Genomic DNA, 23,860 nt, shown 5'->3' with positions numbered 1-23,860 from the left:
TTTCGCGGCGGTGTGGCTCAACGGGCTAAGCGTTAGGAATACGCTCGCCACCGCACCTCTAATTACTCTGCGTGGGTTCGCAGGTTCGGCAGTGATGGTTATGTGCGAGAGGATTGCTGGACTCCTCGCCGTCGTTGGGTGGTTCACGTAACCGCTGGTCGGTTACGGCTTCCTCCACCACCAAGTCCATGCTTCCGAAAACAAACTATATAACTAATCCCATACCCGACTTGGAATGGTAACCGGACGAGAGGCCGTGGTTCACCATATGGATAAGCCATCTTATCGGCTTTCCTCTCCCCCGGGATAAATATGTAAATCCTATCCTATCCTTTCATCTAGTCCTAAGTTGACACAACCGCGAGTTGAACACTATTAAAATACAATGTAAAGAATTTTAAATTCTCGTCGTTATCATGTATTGAATATTGTGCGACAGCAAAGGCCATTATACACTGAAAAAGTCGGCTCTTTTAACAAACCGCGTAATTGTGGCGAATTTCCGATTTCAAAATTCGTTAAAATTCTGTCGTGTTTGGTTTTATTGCTTCTACGCAACGAGTACGGTTGCAATTGCACCTTGAGTCCGCAAAGTTTTTCGCCGGTGAGAAAATAGTCCGCGACCAATAATGGTTGGGAATAGGCTTGCACGTAATTTACAGATTTACGGAATTACGGAATTATTTCGAGTTACGGAAGGGAAGTTACGAATTACGTAAAGTCGTAATTATTGGTCGAACGCTTTCGCGATTGAAACGAGCTCTCTTCAAAGCAGTCAATTCCGTCGATTGTAAAAAGTGAAAGTTTAAAAAGAAGTTAAAGCTTCGGTATTTGCAGCCGTTTTTCTCACTTTTCTCTCTCTTGCCAATACGTCACCGTGATAATTAATGTCGCGCTTATCAAACAGCAATATGACGACGGAAGAGAAATTGCGTAATGAACCAACGCAACTTCGTCTTTTCGGCATCGGTAAAGCGATTGAGACGGCAGAGAAACAACAATATGACGGGATTTCCCGCGATCCGGTAAAAATCCTTTGCGAACCGTTGACGGTCCGCGGACCGGCGGTTGGGAAGCACTGTTTTAGAATACTTAAATCGAATCCAGAATCCTATTCTATTTTTATAGTTACCGTATTTAAATAGTGGGATTTCTCCACCACAATGATTGAAATTTAAAAAAAGCTAAATTGTAGCCTAAATGTTTAATGTATAACTAACTATCTTTATGCAGTATTTAATTGAAAATGTCCTGATCATTGGATTATATTTAACCAAGGCAACGAGATTTAAGAATTTCGACGATCGTTTTTTTTTGTTTTTAACAGTTCAATATTCTCAATTTAACTACTATCAAATATCAAGTATGAGCCAGTGTGTTTATTCTGTGCGAGAGCCATTTTCAATTACAAAACCTTGATGTTCTGTTACCGGTTTTATCGTTTTATATCAGTCCGGACTTGTCCTTGCTCAATATATTTTCCACAATGCCTCGCAATATTTCGGCCAAATATGATTAACTGTCTTTACCAAATGCGGCAACTTATTTTGATTCTTGAAAACCACCGACGCTCGACCAAATTTGTGTCAATCTTGGCCGATAGGATCGTCGACTTGAGTTAGAAAAATAAGGTAATTTTTTCGTGCGTGCAAAATAAATGTCACAATATGCATTTTTTTGCGATAGAAATTTGTATTTTCGGAAAAGCCATATCATATAAGTACGGTATTTAAATTATGCGCAAATAATTAATATTTGATCTAAATTTGTTGCAAATAATGTTACAACATTTAGGCCGCGACAGGATTTATTGTAAAATGAAGCATGGTAATCGGAATAACGTCAATAAGTCGGCATCAATAATTATTATAAAATGCTGACTAGGTAGTAAAGTCGAATAATGTTAAAAACGGTGCAATAACAAGTCTTCGTCGCGAGACAAGAGCAAGTATAATCAAACGAGAGAATACGCTCGTCATGGCATTGATAAATTGGAAACCCGACATTTTTTTGAATACGATTTAAAAAAAGTCAACTATCGTTTCATAAATATCCGTATACCAGTGTCGGTAATGATAAAATTGATCGCATAAAATTGGGACGGTTAATTTGCGAAGGTGATAAAGGAAATCAAAGCTAGCACAAAAGATAACAATCAGAATAAAATTAATTTGAATTCACTCTTGTCTTAACATCTGTCACCGGCGTGTAGTAGTGCCAGGAATATTGGCCGTAATTACGGAATTGATTTTTGTCAATTACGTGCAAGCCTAGTTGGGAAACGCTGGTTTAAGGTCATATTTTAGTTCGAGAATAACTAGATCAGGGGTTCTCAAATTTTTTAAGCTGCACCCCCTTTTTAGAATTTGTCAAATCTCCACCTCAAAAATAACTAGCTAAAAATAAGCTACAAATAAAAGATAGTAAGGCGAAAGTATCTTTTATTCAAAAACACGCTAAAACAAAAAAAGCGGGCAAGTCAAATCTAACAAATATTTATTTTTTATTAGCTCATACAGACTGCACGCAATTTATTTGGATGTTTGTCCGTCCACTTAGTTCAGAACTAAAGACAACCAAACAGAAGTAAAACAACTTACTACACTAGACAGCATTGTGACGTGTCAGCAGATAAAGTAAACAAGCTCAAAAAAGTGTAAGTTCAAACATGACATATACCAGGGATGGCGAACCTTTTTCTATGAATGGGTATTTTTATCGCGGAACAGAAGAGAGTGGGTCACATATATGCGATCAATGTTTGTATCTATATGAAACAAATCGTATAAGTTTCTGTTGGTGTTGGCGTAGTTTTGGGCTTCACTTATGCAGCACTTCTATCAGGGACTTTTTATGGCTTTCGATTATATGAAATTAGAGTACCAAAACACGCATATGAATTACCAAAAACGTTTAGGATGATGCGGCAAATTATTTTACGGTTTGTAAAGAGTTTGGATGGAATTCCACTCTGATAGTGTTCTCTTTTTAGATCAGTTTTCAACCACATTAAAGCACTTTTACACTGCCCCTTTGTTATTTTAGGTTTCTGGGCTTTTGTTTTAAGTCTGAAAGATTTTGTTCTCTTAATTAACGACATCGTAGGCGAGAAACTAATAAAATACAAAGTAGCATCTAGTTCTCATAAACGATCCTAAACGTCATAAACGATGTCAGTGCCAATAGCTGAATAACGGTTCACAGCGGTGCAGACATGCGTCCAAGATTAGGGGTTTTGAAAATTACCATACCGGCCCGAAAAAGTACCAATTTGAATATGAATTTATGGCCGGTTTTAACAATTTTTAAAACTGATATGTTAGAATTTTTTTGAATTTTATTCGTGCCTTGGCGGGTCACGAATAAAACGCGATGGGTCACTTTGTGACCCGCGGGTCAGTGGTTCGCCACCCCTGACATATACCATATACAATTCAGTAATATAGACCAGGGTAATCCAAACTCAGGCCAGTGCCGCTCTATTATCTATAGCCCTGTATATGGCCTTGTATACGCATGTAAGAATGTATGTTTGCAGTAGTGTGTGGATACGAGCATAGTGCAAACTATAAACCGATTTTTCGTCTACATCAGGAAGGTCCAAGGTTGTCGGCCTCGCGGACCACACTATTATTTTTGTATTGTTCGTGGGCCACAATAGTGCCAAGAATAGGAAAACAGTGCAATACAAAAAAACACTTTTATTTTCCAAACCTATTGATCATTATTCGTCATTTATCAAGCTAAAACATGCACAAACCAGCCAAAAGAACATCTAAAACGTGCAAAAATTTTACTATATGTACATCCAGTGTAAGATTTCCAGCTTTTCATAACAGAGAAAGTGTCATACTGTCATAACGAGAAATGCCGTTTTAGATTGTCACCGAAACAACTTGCAGATTTATCAAGCTGGCATTGTGATATTTTCCCTCCCATATCCAGTCAAAAATCTGTTCGAATTGATCAGCTTTCTTTTCAAACTCATGTTTACATAATATCTTGATGACCGGTAAAGATTAATTTTTATGACGGAACAACACCAAATGCGATGTTTTGATGTTTTTTTGGCTGGTTTGTGCATGTTTTAGCTTGATAAATGACGAATAATGATTAATAGGTTTGGAAAATAAAAGTGTTTGTTTTGTATTGCACTGTTTTCCTAGGCTTGGCACTATTGTGGCCCACGAACAATACAAAAATAATAGTGTGGTCCGCGAGGCCGACAACCTTGGACCTTCCTGATGTAGACGAAAAATCGGTTCATAGTTTGCACTATGCTCGTATCCACACACTACTGCAAACATACATTCTTACATGCGTATACAAGGCCTAAAACAGGAGTAGAGTGAAGTGAAGTTTTTTTTTATTATTTTATTTGATTTTTATAAATAAAACAATATTGTAATAAACAATATTAACTGATATCAACAAAAAAGTAATTTATCACAATGTATAATATTGCAAAGAATACTATTAATCGATACAAATACCAAATACCGGAACTAAAAGTGATTTCTCAAAATGTACCATAACCTTTATCAAATGGTCTTGCAGTGTAGAGCTATGCTCAAATATATGGACACGTATCGCCACCCAATGGCAATAATTTTGAAGACGTCATAGCAAAAAAAAAAAGAAATAGCCTTCTGGAGAAAAATTTTATCTTTAACCACTGAAAATTTCAAAGCAATTGGTCCAGTATTCGAAAAACGATTTTTTAAAAATGATGAGACAAACAATCATTGAGACAAATAGCAATAACAACATAATATTGAAGCGATCGTTATGTCTACTAAACGTGTCCAACAATAGGAATGTAAAATAAAAACCATGTATGCATTCAATACCACATTTAATAAATAATTTAAATGCCAAGAAATCCCCATTTTTCCCTATGTATGTGTATTTAATCTTTTTTTAGAGCCAATATTCTTTCATTCTCTTTTATAGTGTCAAAAAAATTATGAAATTTTGGTATTCGTTTACCGATTTACATTTGTAAAGATAAAATCGACCAGCAAGTAAAACACAATTACATATCATGTCAAAGAATTTTCTACAGTATCCTAAAAAACATTAAATCTTGGTATAAGCGAAATTAATGCCACTTTTATCATACATCCACTGGTTCAATTGCTCCCAGAATATTGATGAGTAAATACATTCATAAAATAGATGATTGACATTCTCAACTTGCACATTACAAAAGTCACATAGATTAGATGTTACTAATTGAACCCATATAGAATATTATTTAACACAATTGCCCCATGAAATAATTTGATGTGAAAAGATCTGAGTTTGGTTTCTATAGTGGAGAAATATGCATAGAGTGAAGTGAAGTGAGTGATGATGTTTGGGTTTCAGACTGTCAGCGCCATCTTATGGACTGTTAGTTTCATCCAACGAGCTGTAGAAAACTGACATTCCAGATGTTACCGGTACCTGTAGTCTGCTATTTCAACGGACTCCATTTTCTTATTTATTGTACCGATCTGTCAGGTAGAGCATGGGCAAAACAGAGTATGTTTTTTCGAAAAACAGCATGCGCAAAATGCTGAATTCTGTCACTTAATCACGTACTCTACCCGTAATAGTCTACTGTAAAACATTGTGAAACGGAGGAAAACAGAAGAATAGTCTATAGATAGATATAACTTATACGGTAGTTTATTTCGAAAACTCCATAAACAAACATAAATTAAAAATGGAGAATTCTGGAGGACGGGCAAAACCTATAAAAAAGTTTAAGACCTGAGAAGTACCGGTATCTCATGTGCCTGCCAGAATCTGTAAATCTTATCCTATGTACGGTACCGGTACCGTACCGGTAACATGATGACTCTGGTACCGGTAGCCCCGCGTCAATTGCGGAAAAATTGTATGTCTTTCCATTTCAATTGATCTTTTTGTTAGCATTTTTTACTTATTACTTGTGTCGCTACAATATTTCATGCATGACGGAAATAAAATATCTGAATCCGTCAGGTTAACGTTACGGCACAGTGCAAAACAGAGAGAGACAGCGCGTAACATAAAAAGTGTTATGAATACCGGTCCCGGTAATGCAATAGTAATAAAACAATGATACAACTGTAAAATATAATCGAAACTTTGAATGCATTTGTCAGTTTGTGTAGAACTAGCAAAAAATTTGAGCTAACTGTATCAGCATATAAAAGAAACGGAATATTTCCAAGCATAGAAAGTGCATGTTCCCTCTGGTTTAGTGTCGGAAAGTATAGGTAGCTATATTTTGATTAATCTCACGAGGGTAAAACAATTAGCAATAGCAAAATATCCTGCCTAATGAACATGCTTAAATAACTGTAATACAGTATTGTGTGATAAAATTTCGTGCTTTTATAAGGTTTTGCTTAAAAATGACCGATTTCGACAACTTCGGTGCGATAGACCCTAACCATACTTATTTTAATTACAACATACGGTATCTTATTATTAAGTTATTGTAGTAAATAGTGATAATATGTAGCCCATCGCAGAGTCTGAGAGTTGTTCACCTTCCCCGGTATACAGACATAGCACTGTTGCATCACAGCATAGTCAGAAGGGGATACCGGTACGTACTATCCTTGTTACCGGTATTGCTGTATTGTGTTAAAATAATACTTTGATGTTTTTATTTTTTGTAATCATGTATCATTCTCTTATTACTCTATCTTAAAATACTGAAAAATGCCAATTGTATAATTTGGGAACCATTGCCAATTTTTTGCACTTTGAATGGATCAACAACATGACAACTATCTGACTATATTGGATAATTTACCATGGATACACTCTGAACAGTTTTAGTTTTGGAACTATGTCTTGATGTTATCATATTCAGGCCAAATCACTTCTTATTTTTTATGCTGAGCATCCCAAAGATATGGCATTTGTATTTATTTAATCTGGGTTCAAAATAAAAAGAACGAAGCAACAATTGATAATTCAAAATGAAAAACAGTGTAGAACCATCTACTTCATCTCCTACATCTGGATTTACTGCTTTTAAAAAGAGTCATCGTTCGTCATCTTCATCTATTTCTCAACAACCAAGGTAAATAGAATTTCAGGATGCTGTCAGTGGTCATTACTCATTTAACTGCAGGAATGATGGCTGGCAAATAATTGAACTGATGAAAAGTTGTAGATGGGAGAATCATCCAAATGGAATATAGTTAATTTGCAATATTGAATGTTGGCTAACTTCAAAATGAATTCAAATAATGAATTTTGAAGTTTAGACTTGAGATGTTTTGAAATGATTAATAAATAATATATCTATACATTTGCTAAATTGATAATGAAAAATTTGATGATGCCGAACTTCTATTAATTAATATTCAATGTTGTTTTATTATAAATATAAATTCCCCAAAAAATATTTAATAAATTCAAGGTTATATGTTGCTATTCCAAGTATCGTTTGATTATTATCAGAAGCTTTTGATATTTATTGATAATTTATTCTCCTAACTATTTACAGGATACTAAGTCCAACAGCTGGAACTGCAGAAGGAGGTGCAAAATTTCCTCGTATTGATGAGTGTGCTCATTTCCATTATGAAACTGTTGAATGTGGCACCGTGCATGTAAGTGTCATAATAATGAGTATATTATACATTAAAAAATACATTAAATCCCATAATTGTGTTTTTGTTACTTTTCCATAAAAAATGCTAATCTGCTGGAGATAATTTCTGAGAAATATCATCACTGTTAAAATGTCTAAATATTGTTTTTCATTTACTTAAATGTAGATATGCTAAAAGAAGATTGAATATTTAATCTAATAATAATTTTTTGTCTTACAGTTACAGTTGTTAGATGAGCCACCTGATGGGACAAGATTGAATGGCAATTCAGATACAAAAATAGAACAAGCTTATTGGATCAATGTTAAATGCAAGGTATATCGATTTTACAGAAGATTTTATTTTAATGAGTAGTGGGTGGCTAGCCCCATTTTTGGTTCGTTATTTTATAATTATAGTTGTGGATATCTAATCGTGCACCGTTTTATTAGAGAAATAAAGTAGTATTCATTGTGTCTGAATAGGCTTTGTGTGATAGGATTAACTTCATGGTCTTTTGGTTTTATGAAGTTGTTGTACATGTACCCAACCACTACGCCTCTGTCTCTCTCTGCCTTTGTGTAAATAGATCCATGTGCAATTATTGTTAGGATATTATTTAGCAAAAATTAGGCCTTAGAAGCACTTGATATTTATGATTGTTACTTATCGATCTCATGATCGGTAAGTATGTGGATAGGTATTTATCTGTCTGTATGTCTGTTAGATGAACGCAATATCTCACGAAGGCGAAGTTGAATCTGCTCCAAATTTTACATGTGCATTCACCATATCTCGGACCAGAAGCCTATTAATTTTGGATGAATTATGTTGTATAATTAGCGAGTTATTAATTAATTAGTGATAGGACACGCAGGGTCACTATAGAGTCATGAATCAAAACCGCAGTTTCGATCGATAAGTCTTCAGTCTCCGACCGATATTCTCGTTTTCAGATCATTAGCAATGATTGTCAACTCCTGTTTGTTATATTAACCCCAATTGATGGTTAGTTAGGGTTTACTACCTGATTGGCAAATATGGCTTACTGCTTCCGATTGAGCTCAAACATTTTCCAGTCCTTACTTCTATTTACTCATAAATATCTTAACTGTTTTTAACAGGGCAAAGAATGGGTTATCAAACGAGTTTTAGAACAATTTAAAAAGTTGGACGATTTACTACATGAATGTGTTTATGATAGAAGATTTACTCAGCTTCGTGCATTGAGAAATTTGAGTGAAGACCATCCACCTAAGGTATATTAAATTTAAATATAAAATATTTAGAACATATACTCTTCATATAAGCTGGCTTCAGAATGTTACTTCCAGACTACCAGCCTTGTTGACATTCAGTAATAATTCTAATCTAGCTTTATATCTGCTAAATACATCCTTAGTTTTTGATCTCGATTCTATATTAGGGAATAATTGAAAATCTATTTATGAATTGTGAAATACAGGATGTCATTCACAGCCAATTGTCGGGTGATTTTGTCTGAAGTCAAAATCCCTTTTCAAGTCAAAACAATACAAATGGAATATTATCAAAGAGATTATAATAGATATATTGCCATAGGAAATGTATAATTATTTGCTTTATCATTTTAACAACCAGAAATTAAAAAACAAACTAGGTATATCGAAAGAATGAATTGGGTGTTAGATTTAGAATAGCGCCTACAACAGTGTTCACTATTGGCGCACTTTTTTGCGAAAATTGCGAAGCACTTTCGCAACTTTTTTTAGGGACTGCGAAATAGCACTTTTTTCCGATTTTGAAGAGAAATAGCACTTTTTTCCGATTTTGAATGGAATAAAAATTCAAAGTTAACAAATATTTTCGAGTATTAAGTTGACAAATAAGTAACATACTGGTACTTTTGTAACTCAATTCTGCATATCATAACGATATTTACCGGAATTCTAACCTATGAGATGCAGACATAGGAGATAAAGCTTTTGCATTAACGGCAAAATTCTTGTTTATAATATGATTATTATACAAGCACACCGATTCCGCTTCTCCCGCAAAAAACGCTCCCGGGGCGTTTCTTTGAACTAGAGTGGTCATGTGACTATCAATGATATCGATGAATTCAAAATGACTATAAAAGTGTTAGTAACGTGTTATAGTCACTTTGGATGAATTGTGACCAAACTGCACGATTTTCAAATCAGACGAAACTTTTAGCAGCATGTCACAGATTTGCAAAATCAACAAATTCACAAAATACCATTAAGTGCCATTTTATTGTAATCACAATGTTGAAAGGACGTGGCATTTTGCGATATTTACACAACTATTTCTCATTGATTTGCGAGGACGGGTGGGCAAAATTCAATATTTTTTTAAATCGAATATTTTTAAGGAGTACCGAATAAACGTGGTGGAAACATTAAAAAAAGGCAACAAAGCCTTTTTACTGGTTAATTCCGTTGTAATCGCTAATTGTTCTTGTCACGATCGTTTTGGCGGCGATATCCAGGTTTTGGGTAATCTATAATCCCGCCCTCTCTTTTTTACAAATATGAATTCTTGTGGGTCGGCGGACATCGAAGTTTTATATTTCGGGTTTACCCGTTCGTTCAATTCGGCAACAGCTGTTGAAGACATTGAGGACTCAAATTAACATTTGCGCTGGCTTTAATATTACCTATCAAGATTTGTAAATTTACCGTCCCAATTTTATGCGAATGGTAATATTATTGTCCATACCGTGATGCAGATATTTATTAAGACGATAAATAACTTTCTCATGTATTTCTATGGTGATGAACTTCGCAAATCTGAAATTGTGCCAATCCTGAATGTTGATTTGAAATAGAGATTGAATAATTCGGCTATAAAGGCATTTCTGCGTGGTCATAAGACGAGATGACGTTAATGAACAGCACTTCTTTTACAGGATATTTTACGTATGCGACTTAATGCTAAAAAGATTGGACTGGAGTGCTTCTTTCGAGTGCTCGAGTGCCTAATAGAGTTCAGGCGCTAATTGTAACTAATTCCCTCAAGTTTAAACATGTTTTCAACAAAACAATACCCCGGCGATAATTATAGCTAAAATGTTACCCAGCAATTCACAATTTTATTTATGGAATTTGCAAATTCACCAGTTTCTTGACGATTTTGATATTGTCACGCCCTAATTATTAGTGCAAAAAATACTCCCCTTCTTCCGCGGCGGTTTGACGGGTTCTTTGTTCCATTCTTCAGAAAGTTCTGACACGGGGATATAGAATACTGAATCCGGAGGGTTGAATCCCTGTCCACTTACTGGTGATTTTTCGTTTTGAAATGTGTGAAACATTCTCTATTTTAAATTAAATGACGTTTCGCGGGCTAGAGTTCTCCCCGAAAATGATGTGTTCCAGACGTTAGTTAGACGATAGATAAAACATTAGATTAATAATTTTCGTGACAACAAATGTAATCATTTTCGACGATAACAGGCGCAACAATTCGTAAACGAGCCGTTATAACGAAATTCGCGATTGATTTTACCTCTCTCTTGTTTACAATTTTAACATCCCGCCGGCCATGTATGGTCGAATAAAATGTTCACATATTCGAAACATGACTTGGCCAAGGATGGAATGGATCACTAAAGAGATAATAGAAAGTACATACGCGAGGGTATGATATTAATATCGAGAATATTTGTGAGCATATCACAGGACGGAAATATTTCGCACCCGGCTGTTTGTTGGCAGAACAACGATACGCTAAAGTTAATTGATCGAATACAGGGAAGTATTTATTTATCATCTCACTTGCGAACATCGAGGTTTTGGTGGAATTGTACGATCATGTTGTCTTTCTTAAATAATAACTTTTTCAATAAATGTTCATTTTACTTTTGCGTCTTTATTATATGTCTGGTTTTCATTTATTTTAAATTCGAAATTGTCCGAAATACTTCAACAGGTGTATAGGTACAATAATAATAGTACTTACCAAAGTACCTACCAGGGAAGTTTAATACACACGATGTGTAAAGGGCGTCGTAACTCCCGTTTATTAATTATAATTTTTTTCACATTCTGCTTAAAAAACAACGGCAGTCATCTCACGTAACTCTCGCGACCAAATCTTTTTTGTTTTGTATGATGGCATCGTCTTGGCGACAAATTTATTGCCGACTGAATTTTAATTGTGTTTTAGGTTAGTTATTTTCTGTTTGTTGGTTTCTAAACTTTACAAACTTGGGTAGCAATTACTATTAATGTGAGATTTGTGCATATGAACGATTGAATACCGCGACTGGATGTCCGATATCTGAGAATGCGTAATTCTCTTTCAACATTAATTTTCAGGATATCAGCGTTCATGTGGTCGAATAAAAATTATTTATCAAATGGATTGGTATTTCGAGACACTCTCAAAATTATTTGGGATCCATTCTCATATCATTCGTTTATTTTTTTTAATTCATGTTTTTCTCAAGAATAACCCTCGTTATATTTAGTTTACCTTCGCAAAAGAAAACTCTTTGATGTCATCGTTCCTATTAGTGTAATTAAAATATAAGGAAACCTCGCAAGTGGCTTGTGATGCGAATATTTGATACTAGGTCAGCAGCATTACAAAGAGTGCTATTTATGAATGCTGAAAGTACATGACATTACTAAACATTTTGCCAATATATGATGTTTTCTGCCTGATTTAAACTAACTCGCACGCAAACCAAGGCATGTCGACATTTAAAAATTACTTGTCTTTGGGTAAGCTCTGAAATAGTATAATATAAATGTAAATGAGAAATTAGGTCACGCTAGCTCACGAAACGGGAGGATTTTCAAAGTGATCTTGTGTAATATTTCGGAGAAAAAAGTTTGAAAGGAAAGTAGGTCAACCTATCTCCTAAAACAGGGGAGAATCCTGCATAATATTTCGGAGGGAACGTAGGTTAACCTATCTTTTAAAACAGCGGGTGGCGACTTTCAAAGTGGTTCAAAATCACAAATTAATAATTATCAGATTAGGTTTAGGAATGAATCGAAAAGTTGAATTTCCAGCGCACCTAACCCTAATTAGTTGATTGCTATTTATATTTGGGGGGAGGGGGGGGGGCTATTTTGCACGGGATTTGTACAAACGATCCACCCTGTAACTAATATGGTTTCCAGCCTGCCTCGTGTCTGTTAGATGGAAGGAGTAACAAATGTGAAAGTCTTTGCTGTTTACGCGAGTAAGCAACTGATACCGTGATACATTGCATGAAAGTTTTGTCCGCGGCAGGTGTTAGCAGATGTCATTTCGTTGCCGATGAATTCGCTTGTTTTAATTAAACATGAATTCGCTTGTTTTAATTAAACATGAATTCGCTTAAAAGGAACTCGGTTAACGAAAAGGCTTCTCTTTAATTCATAATATTAACCGGAGGAGCGCTTTTTCGAGTATCTATGTCGTTTTAAATGGGTTATATGAAAGGCTAGGGCACCTAACTTGTTAAAATCGGCAAAAGCACTTTCGCACTTTTTTTTTGGACTGCGAAGCACTTTCGCACTGATAATTTGCTTAGAGTTAACACTGGCCTACAACCAGTGTATTTTAGAATGGTGTGTTTCACTAGTGTTCTGTGAAATACCCTCAGATGTTTCACATCAAACTGCTGTTTTACATTTTTTAATGGACGTATTTTATGATAACAAATATACATATAATCAATTGCACAGGGGTTCCTTGAGTCTCTGGATTGTTTATGGGAGTTTCGCGGCGAAAAAAGGGTTGAAAACCGCTATAGTAGAATATCAAAGCATGAAATTAGTTTTTAAGTATAGATTTTTTTCTTTATAGGCTCTTCACGAGTCTCTCAAAAAATATGTCAATCGCCTATCAGAGTTGCCAGAAAATCAGATGTCATGTGCTCCTGTGCTACATTGGTTCGACATGGACAACAAAGGTACGAAGCTGGTTGCAGCATTACGAGAAACTGCTGATATTAACATACCCGCAGTTGCAGCTGCACATGCTATTCGACGATATACAGCACAGTCGGCAGATGAACTGTCATTAGAGGTAATTATGGAATATATCATGTTATTATGTAAATTGGATAAAAAGTTTTTGACTACTACTTACCCTTCTTGTATGCTTTTGTGCTAATATAAACGAACATGTACCACTGTGTGGCTCCCATCCTTATTTTCAAGCGACCCAAATTAAAAATAATTAAATTCTGTCGAATATTGTGACCCAAGAATACGCTTGAGTACTAAATAACGAGAAGTGCTTTTATTGCAGAAAATTTAAATTGTCAAGACAAACAAGTATTTTACATACCATGTATGTCGCACTTTTATATTTTTGTTGAAAAAACATGCTACCTAAGAGGAATTTTTGGCAGTCCATCTTTGAGTAGCGACCCATGCTCTGAGAAACACTACTTTAGATGAAAACTTAGTTAAATGAATCAGAAGCCTTGCTGTCATTGAAACAAAACATCTTCTTGACTTTAGTCAGGTGAAACATTACAATAAATAGATTTTTGTTAGTGTGAAGCAAGACTCTTGAATCATATACAACAAACAGTTCTGCTTTCTTGTTAGCATATGTAGCACTAACAATCAATCTTTGATAATATATTGTACATTAAATATTGATTTATCCCTTCAATGGATGTTTGTTTATCGATGCTTTTTGCATGATCAAATATCATAGATCAAGCTTAACAATAACTGGATGTTGTTCACCAAAAATCGAATCATTTTGCATATATTATAACACAATGATTTAATGATGTGTTTGATAGGTAGATGAATTTGCTTGAATAAAAGCTGTAGCCATATTATTTTTCCTCTCATGTATTGAGACTATGCTTTGTCACTTTGTGCAATAGGTAATGAGGTACTGACACTATTTTTTTCCTCATTCAGAAGGATGTATTAAAATGTTAATGCCCTGTTGAAAAGTACAATTCATGCCTTGAGGGTATCAGTGAAAAGTAACATATTTGTTTACCTCTATTGTTTATTGCAATGCCGTTGTGTGGTTATGTTGTTTAGACTAGCAGAGACTTTTTAGCTGTTATGGTGTTTTTGATTATTTTTGTTGGCTATTAATACTGGTATAATTCACTGTCTGCGACTTGCTTTCAGTATGTGCGAAACCACAGCATGGTAGCGTACGGTACTGGTATTTTTGGTCAGACAGACAGACATGTCATACCATTGTACCATACAAACTGTAACCGCAAACCGGTCTAGTAGGATTTAACTTTTAATATTATAAAAACAACTTGAAAACGTTTCAAATAGTACAAAACCTTCGCTCGTCACATGAAATACAATCAGTTTCCTTCGGAAAACTAAAAGGATGAGCACATCATGACTGTCAGTACGGCGAACTGCAGTCAGAAAACGCTACTCGCGCGTTCGCCAACACAGTGCAATGAAACGCAGGCTCCCGCAGACGAATAAAATAAAAAACAAACCGAAAAAATATGCTGCGGTGAGTTCGCACACTGTCGTGTATACCGCCCTTTAGTGTTGTATATAAAAATAGAGGGGAAAAATGAGCGATTTTTCTGAAAAGGGCACATTTAATTTTCCCAAGGTAATATTTTATCATATTTTTCCATATGACGTTTGGGTGGCTTTAAGCAGCCACTGATATGTATGAAGCTACCATTTCTCTAAGGGCTAGAAGTTGCCCAATTCGACTTTTCCTACCCCATTTATTGCACTCTGCGGTAAATGATGTAGGCTACATGGGGCTTGAACTTCAGATCTGTAACCAGCAATGCCAACATGTTTAATTCCAATGCTTTATATACAGGGTCGTCGATAAATACTTCAGAAAACTTTCTGATTAACTGTGCAACATTTATTGTGTCCATGTTTACTTCGACATGCTTGATGTTCTTAGTAATCCTTCAGCATTTTGTATAACTTATACAATCTAATGCAATTTGTTATATAGTTTTATGCAATCACCAAGATGCTGGCCGTGGCGTGTATTGGTTCAACCTGTTAATATTGTGATATTTTGTCTCAATTCAATACTCACTTTTGGTAACAATGTCTGTTTATCTCCTTGCATTCTCATTGTTTTATGCTTGACAGATTTTGGAGCCCAGCGGGCTATGCCTGTATCATTGCCTTGCCTACTGTTCATGTTCTTATACTAAATTATGCTTTAACCATATCAGCTTACTACATTCAACAATATCAAATATTTTTTACAGGTTGGAGATATGGTTTCTATCATCGACATGTCAGATTCAAACTGGTGGAGAGGGAAATGCTTACTTCGTGTCGGTTCGTTTCCATCTCAGTGTGTACGAAGAATCAGTGATGCCAAGCAAGCTGATGAAGTACCTGCTGCAGTAAATCTTCCTTCATCCCCAATTTCTTCATCTCCTCCGAATTATTTAAATACAAGCAAAACAAAACCAAGTGAGTTACATAGGTTTTCATCAACTGTATTTGATATTGTGGAACCAATGTATCATAATAAAATACTATAATGCTACTGATAGTGGATTATTAATTATCTCAATTAGGCTATTTAATTTCAAATATATTGGATGTGATAATTGAGAAAACTGAATTTTTTAATCTAATAGTTTATGAAACTATTTTTGAAATTGGTATTATTGTGCGGGTTAGGGGGGTATCTTTGTCTGATAGAATTTTTCTCTACATCTTTGAGATATGTACTTTTACATTGTCTGGCAATTTGGTTTGTTGTTTATTTTTATACACCTATAATCATAATATAGGCCCCTAATAAATGCTCTGGGTAAAAGAATCTTCCTCTGGTTTATATTTTAACTTATCTTATTATTCATTAGTCTGTTCTACTTTATTGACATTCATGTTCAAAAGTTAATGATCTTAGTTAATTACCGGTAGATCATTCATATATCATTGGGCAGAGAATTCAGAAAACGAAAAATCAATGGTTTTCAGTCTTTTGGTATTCTGGACATATAGCACAAAAATCATTCAAACATTTGTAGACTTAATGAGGCAATTATCTTAATAATATGGACCATTCAATTACTATTTCTTCATTTACCATACAGTGCAAAATGTCCTCATTGAGTTTGTAATTTGTCTGCTATATCAACATTTCAATTTCCATGATTAACTTGTATTCAAATGCAATCATTATGCAATTGCTCTGTAATATATAGTCATTACTCTTTAATGAGTTCTGATTATTACTGTGATATGTAATTATCATATGAATTCTGTTGCATTTCGACATCTGGTGTATTGACATTTCACATCCTGACCTCCCAGTTATGAATAAATAATGAATGGTAATTGTTAATGTAAGTTACCCATGTTCAACATAGTAATTTTGGAAGTAAGTTCACAATTTTCAAGTGAGAAAGCTATTTTAAAAGAGAGCTATTTCAAAAATAAGACATATACATCTAGTACTTTTTAAGCAGAATTTTTTGCAATGGACATATTGCTAAATGAATTCGCTGTATATAAAAGTGAGTTTGTTATTTAAATTTGACCTAAACTAAGTAAGTAACTTTCATGGTTCCTGTTAAGATTGGAATACATCTGCATCATATTTTGCCATGAACAAATTTACTATTTCAAATACTTAATTAAAATAATAATATCGAATATATATTCTCTGAATTTAGAAATGCAAGACAGTTATGACAAACAATAATTTGATTAGTTTTGGATTTATAATTTAATGAAGGGTTTTCTGGCCATACCAGAAGACTTCAATTGCTAAAAAAATTAAAAACAATTTATTCTGAATTACTTCAAATTTCCAATTGATTGGAATTTTTGTTTCGTTTTGAACATCCCTGGGGTACGGTATATATTCAACAAGAGAACATTTAAAATGAGTTGTCATTAAAAATTACTTTGCATTGTCAATCTATTTAGTTATGGTCATTTATAGTTGCCAATGTTTTATTAAAGTCAGTTCCTGATTTGATTTAATAACCACTTTGATTCCTTTGTTCAATCATTTTTGGCATCTCTCCAAGGTCCAGGCCATGCACCTGACAGTATGTTAATTACCGTTGCAAAACTGTTGGACAGCATGAAATATGTCTTTTGCCGGTTCAAATTAAAAGTCTCTTGGGGATATCATGATGAATAATATGGTATCTCTCTCGTTGCATCTTGGCTTCATTTACTTCCAAAAATTTTCACTTTATTCGTTATTATCTATTGGTAATTATTATGTAGAAAATGAAACGGACTATTATAGCATTTGTCATAATACTATACATATATTACTATTGTTGTATGTTACAATTTTACCCTCTTATATGTCATGCTTAAAAATGGGCCCTCTTAAAATTTTAAAAATGTAGTGATATGAAATTCCTATTTTTATGAGTTGGTTCTTATCTTCTTCCTAAACAAGACTCCAATATTTTTAATCCTTGTTTGTTATGGCATTTGAACCTGTGATATTGATAGTATTGTGTAGCTAATGCAAAAAGTTTTATTCTCCTTGTTACTGTAGAATACTTCTAATGACTAATATATAATTTACCGTAGTACATTTACTGATACACCCACGGCAGAGATATTGTCATAATAAAACTTGGTAGCATGATATTCAAATTGAGTTATCTTCCTACGTTCTAGAAAGTTGTGATATGAATCAATGATAACAACCTTATTACTTTCTTGTGATTCAGTGATCGTTTGTACCTTGTTTAAAGTCAATGATAAAGATGACAGCATGATTCCTCGTATAATAATCTCGTATTAGAAACATACCCTCCACTTCAACACCACTCAAGTTGACCGCTGTCTCTCGTAATACTTCAACGCTTTTCGCTCTTCCCTTCGGAGCATCTATTTATTGTACTTGTCTATGGAAATGCACTCAAAATCAAATATAGTAAATATTATATGTGGTCTATGAGTGTTTATATCATTATATTTCTTTTATTTTTGAATTCATTATGAAGAATTTATCCTCGGCCATTGATAGCCTAGAAATCTTCAAGCCTAAAAAAATCTTGATTTAAGATTGGCCCTTCTAAGAATGAGTATAACTAACTATAAACTTCAGTTCGGATTCAAAGACTAAAATATTGACATTATCGTAGGAAAGTACATCAATATTTCATTGGTCTCCCCTAAACTAGCTTAAGTTGGACCAATGTCAAAATTATTGTGTGTGTACTGTTTAGTGTTTAATTTATTCTCGGATAATTCATTCTTTTAAAATGGACTTGGTATTTTTTCTATATCTTGCACTTGATGACCTAATTTGGAATGTTTTTTTTACTCTATGTAAAAAAGCTCTTTTTTTGTGTTCGAAGTGGCTTTCCGCTATGTAATGAGTTTACATATCAATAGCAGTGATTGAATTTGAAAATTTCATTCCCAATTACTGTTGTGTTTGATTCGTTTGTAATTGCTTCGAATTGATTCATTTTAAAGCATATTTAAATATGTTTGGGGGTACAGGGTGACCCAGAAGCAGCCTAATTACTTCTACGAAAAACTCCTTTAAAATTCGAACTTCTGTTTGTGTATGATGGTACCACAGAGTTTCTGTAATCTAGGACGCTTTTCATCATATTCATTTATAAAAAAAAATGAGTATAAATTAGTTAAATAATAATTGAAAACGGCATAAAATGGTCTTTATTGACTGAATTCTTTCTTCTTGTTGATTCCTCTTATAGTTGCAATTTTTATTCTTCAATATCCCTTGCTTTTTTTAGTTGTAAAGAAACATGGGAAATTCATGGACTTTCTGCGATCTTTTCTTGTCACAAGACCAACAAAATCAAGGTTAAAACAAAGCGGAATCTTGAAGGAAAGGGTTTTTGGTTGCGATCTCGGAGAATATTTACATAATTGTGGCGATGAAGGTAAAATATGTGAATTTATTACTTTTACAATTAATTTTGTTCCTAAAAAATTGTGGTGCTGAATACTAAAACAATACTTTTAACAATATTTGTAATATATAAAGATAAAGTTAAATAATTGACCCACTCATTTATGCTCTCTCATTATACTACATGCATTATTTAAAACAGTGATTTGAACTTGTTTAAATCAATATTTTGATTATACAGTGATACTGCGGTAGTCGAACATATTTCGTTCAGGATTAGTGGTACTACCGATTCGATCGAGTACCGAAACTTTTTGCCCTAAAAAACAATGATAATTATTTCAATTCGTTCTTACGCATTCCAAAATACCCAAAATATTAACAAAATGTGTACTAACAACAATAATTATTTATATGTGTTTATATGAAAGAATAAACATAAATAAAGATACAGATATAAAAATTTTTGGATCAGTTACTGTCTGTTTGAGCCAATTTTTTATAAGCTCTTCTATTTGTTTGTGGTGACGTCATCAAAAATTGCGCATTTTTGGCGGTGTCCATATATTTTGTCCTTTTTGTTCTTTGTTTTTTAATAGTGACATTTTCTTCATTTGTCTCTTAGTCTTAATTAACAAAACCGAATTTGTAAAGATCTTGCTTTATTCGAAATTAGCCATAATCATCTTTGAGTTTATTCATTTAAAATTACTTGCCGAAATAATGTCCTATTTTACTATATTATTCCAGTTCCTGTCGTTGTCAGAGATTGCACTGATTTTGTTGAAAAATACGGAATTGTTGACGGAATTTATAGGATATCAGGTGTTTCTTCTCATGTACAAAATCTTCGTCATGAATACGATTGTGAAAGAAGACCTAATCTAAATAGAGATCCAAGTGAGTATTCTTAAAAATAGCAAATGGTGATTTGCAATTAAGTGGAACAGAACAAATTAGTGACCGCCAGCCTTCGTTATCTTTAAGCAATTTTTCTAATCGTAGAAATATGGGAATTCAATCTAGAAATAATAGTTGCCAAGATGTAATTCGATAGTGTGTTTAGTTCATAAACTAAATTATTCTCAATTAGAAAAAACTATCCAAGACTTCATATGGTGGGTTGATGGTAGCAAGACAGGTTTGATAATCTAGTCGATTTCCACAGATACTCAAAAAACATTATGTTGCCTAAGCATTATCAAAAATCAAAGTAGGCTTGCATTTTATTTTCTCGGATACAGATGCTGGAGTTGGATTTAAAAAAGTTTCTAGATGATAGGCTGGGATTGACATCACTTGCTCTAATTGGGAATTGTAACTGAGATTTTGATTCATAATGACCCAATATTGCCATCTTCGAAATATATTTCTTGGCAAGTTAATGTGGAATCATATTGAACTAATAAATTTTTAGTTCCATCTTTTTCTTATTCACAGGTGGCCGGGGAGAACAGTCTTTCTGTGATCCACACAGTGTTGCTGGACTCTGTAAACTTTTTTTTAGGTAAGTTATAATTGTACAAGCCTACCTAATACCAATTAGTTGCACAACCATTACATGAATATCAGTCAGGTACAATCTAGCAATGCACCCACTCCTTAGCAAAAGTCAATAGGTTCTACAAATGATGAATTATCTAACAGTCATCAGCCCTCCTACTCAATACCTGAATGCCCACAATAATAATAGATTTGCAATAAGAAAGTATGATGTATATTAAAGGATAGAAAACCACTAGCAGGGATGGCCTAAACCCAATCTTTCACTACAAATGTGGAATATTGAATACATTCTGAATTAGGGGCAGGTTCGTATGGAAAATTACATAAATCACTGTATCTTCATGTTGATCATATCTAAAACGACATAAATATAATAGTCATTGTTTTCCCTGTGTTGTTATCAGTTGGGATCATTGTACATTTTTGATCTGCTTTTCTGGTAGCTCAAAATCTCTAATTTCAAATATAAATATTCCAAATTATTCCTAAATTTAACAATTTTTATATCGGATATAATGAATTTCAAATGTACTCAAATATTTGGACATTCCTGTTAATATATTATTCCAATATAGTCTGGAATAAAATCTATGAATATGAAATATAGAATATCTTTTGAATTTAGTTATAATCATTAGAGAACATCCATGGTTTGCTTGATATTCATGGATATTGAGTTTGATACTGTATGTAAAAGTCAACATAAACATCGTATCTATTTCATTTCTTCAGGGAGCTGCCAAATCCACTGTTGACATACCAACTTTACAATAGATTTGCAGCTGCAATTAATTCTTCTGAAGACGAACGATTGTTAAAAATTCATGATGTTATTCAACAACTACCTCCACCACATTATAGGTATGTCATACAACTTGCAGTGTGCGGTCCCGGCAAGGAAAAAACACTTTGCTTTATGATTTAGCACTTTGGCTTGAGCAACGTTTACCAACCGCGAGGGATATTTGTCCTTCTTGGAGAAGAAATTCTGCTTAGTATTTGCTGAAGTACAACTACTAATATTCCTCATTCCTTTATTACTATAATTATTACTATATTTTATGCACACATACACTACTTGAACTGCACAAAAGCGTGAGTGCTACTGACACAAAATACTAGCTAAATCTTCATTTAAGATTTTATCAAAAAAGTAGTTTTTATGCATATATTGCGGGAGGAATCAAGAGTTCCAAAATAGGCGATAAGGAAATTTAAAAAAAAAGTTCACTGGTTTAAGTATCGATATGTTATTAGCAAATTTAGAATTTTATGTAAACCACTTCATTTAAAGTGTAATAAATTGTTGCTTGTCTGGTGTCTTATTTGGAGCAAAAAAGTATACATCTCACAGGGATATAACATCTGATATAATGTTGATAGCAAATCTAACATGTTAATTATAAGCTCATTGGGTAATGGGCCACAGTCATGGAATATTCGAAATACAAAAACACATATTTAGGTCTCAATACCAAGTATGTGCATTTATATACAATATAAATTGATTATTATTATAAATCATTATTTTGCGAAAACACTTGATTCTATGGAAAATTGAACATTGATTAATTGAAGAACATTAATTAAGGAATTTAGAATCAGAACTTCATTCTTATATGCCAAGTTGAAATCAATATCAAACTTGAAATTGAATATCTATTCCATTCTTGTCTATTTGTTAATTGTAATTGTAACATCATCAATATAACTGTAATAGAAATTAAATTTCATACATGTTTCATTACGTCATATATATTTTGTCTGAAGTATTCTTTATTAAAATTTTCGTTCATCATACATGGGGTATATATAAATATATCAGTAATGAGGTGTTTTATCATTGGGCCACGTTTGGCTAGTTTTAAGTTAAAGAGAAATATTTTAGGACTGGAAAGTGGCGAAATATAAATAGCTTCAGGTTTAAAATCGATTCATTCATTGAAGGTACATTTGGGAAGTCCGTCATGCGTTTATTTCTGAGAATTGGCGGATCGGAATGTCGTTGATACTATTATTGGGATTTGATCAATACTTGAATTGAAATGGAAATTTTGATTTGTGTTACCGGATTTGTTGTCATGAATACTTTATTATATCGTAATACTAACCTAATACTAAATCGATATTTAATTGTGTACGTTGTTTTTAAAAATTTAAATAATTATAGTTGCTAATGTTGGATAATTTGATGTTCCAGACAAATTTCCCCTTTTTAAAATATCAAATTTCATCAAAATTGTTTTTTGTCAAAATTGCAAGTTTGATTATACAAATTCAGGAAAATTTTTATATCACTACTATCAATTCCTTATCAAACTATATCAAATGATAAACCTTGTTCAGACCCCCCCTTTTTGAAATGTAAAAAAAAAGCATTTTTCTGTATCAAACATACCAATTATTTTTAAAAACAGTAAGGTAGGCCTCTTAAATTTTTTTTTGTTTCGTTACAGAACATTAAAACATCTGACACTTCATTTACAAGTGATGGCGAATCAGCATGAAAGAACATCAATGCACTGTCGAAATCTTGCGATTGTTTGGGCACCAAATTTATTGCGATCTAGAGATTTAGAAGCCGGTCTTGCTGCGTTTACAGAAGCTCGTGTACAAAGCGTTGTCACGGAATTTCTTATCGCTAATGCAGATCTCCTCTTCAGTGAAAAATTACAAAACATGCAGTACGATTCATGTAAGTAAATAACAGAATTTAGGAATTTATTACAACAATTTGTATATGTCTTACACTCTGAACAAAGCTCTGTATAAGTGGTCACTATTACATCAGGAGTTTATTTTGGAAGAGCTAGAATCTTGTGATTTATATAAATCAGTGGTGCTCGAACGTTTTGTTTGAGTGACCCCAAATTATCAGGGACAAAAGTCGCGGCGCACTTATGCGGAAAAATACTGCTTTTAAAAAACTCAATTTTGGGTTAATGTGTACCTCATGCCTTATCAAG

At 33.6% G+C, this 23,860-nt stretch overlaps 1 protein-coding gene across 1 annotated transcript in view; it reads left to right on the top strand.

Moving 5' to 3' along the window:
• The first annotated feature begins 6,789 nt into the window (after nucleotides 1-6,789).
• The window catches only part of LOC120325722 (uncharacterized), a 28,883-nt gene continuing 11,812 nt past the window's right edge, over nucleotides 6,790-23,860 (top strand). The window contains exons 1-11 of the mRNA XM_039391840.2: nucleotides 6,790-7,066; nucleotides 7,496-7,601; nucleotides 7,824-7,919; nucleotides 8,708-8,842; nucleotides 13,389-13,610; nucleotides 15,778-15,988; nucleotides 19,270-19,419; nucleotides 20,139-20,288; nucleotides 20,829-20,895; nucleotides 21,627-21,755; nucleotides 23,351-23,589. Of these exons, the coding sequence (XP_039247774.2) occupies nucleotides 6,963-7,066; nucleotides 7,496-7,601; nucleotides 7,824-7,919; nucleotides 8,708-8,842; nucleotides 13,389-13,610; nucleotides 15,778-15,988; nucleotides 19,270-19,419; nucleotides 20,139-20,288; nucleotides 20,829-20,895; nucleotides 21,627-21,755; nucleotides 23,351-23,589 (1,609 nt within the window). The 5' untranslated portion in view covers nucleotides 6,790-6,962. The remainder of the gene's footprint in view (nucleotides 7,067-7,495; nucleotides 7,602-7,823; nucleotides 7,920-8,707; nucleotides 8,843-13,388; nucleotides 13,611-15,777; nucleotides 15,989-19,269; nucleotides 19,420-20,138; nucleotides 20,289-20,828; nucleotides 20,896-21,626; nucleotides 21,756-23,350; nucleotides 23,590-23,860) is intronic.

The sequence above is a fragment of the Styela clava genome, chromosome 4 (assembly GCF_964204865.1).
Source record: "Styela clava chromosome 4, kaStyClav1.hap1.2, whole genome shotgun sequence".
NCBI lineage: Eukaryota > Metazoa > Chordata > Ascidiacea > Stolidobranchia > Styelidae > Styela > Styela clava.
This window is presented reverse-complemented; position numbering and strand designations above follow the sequence as displayed.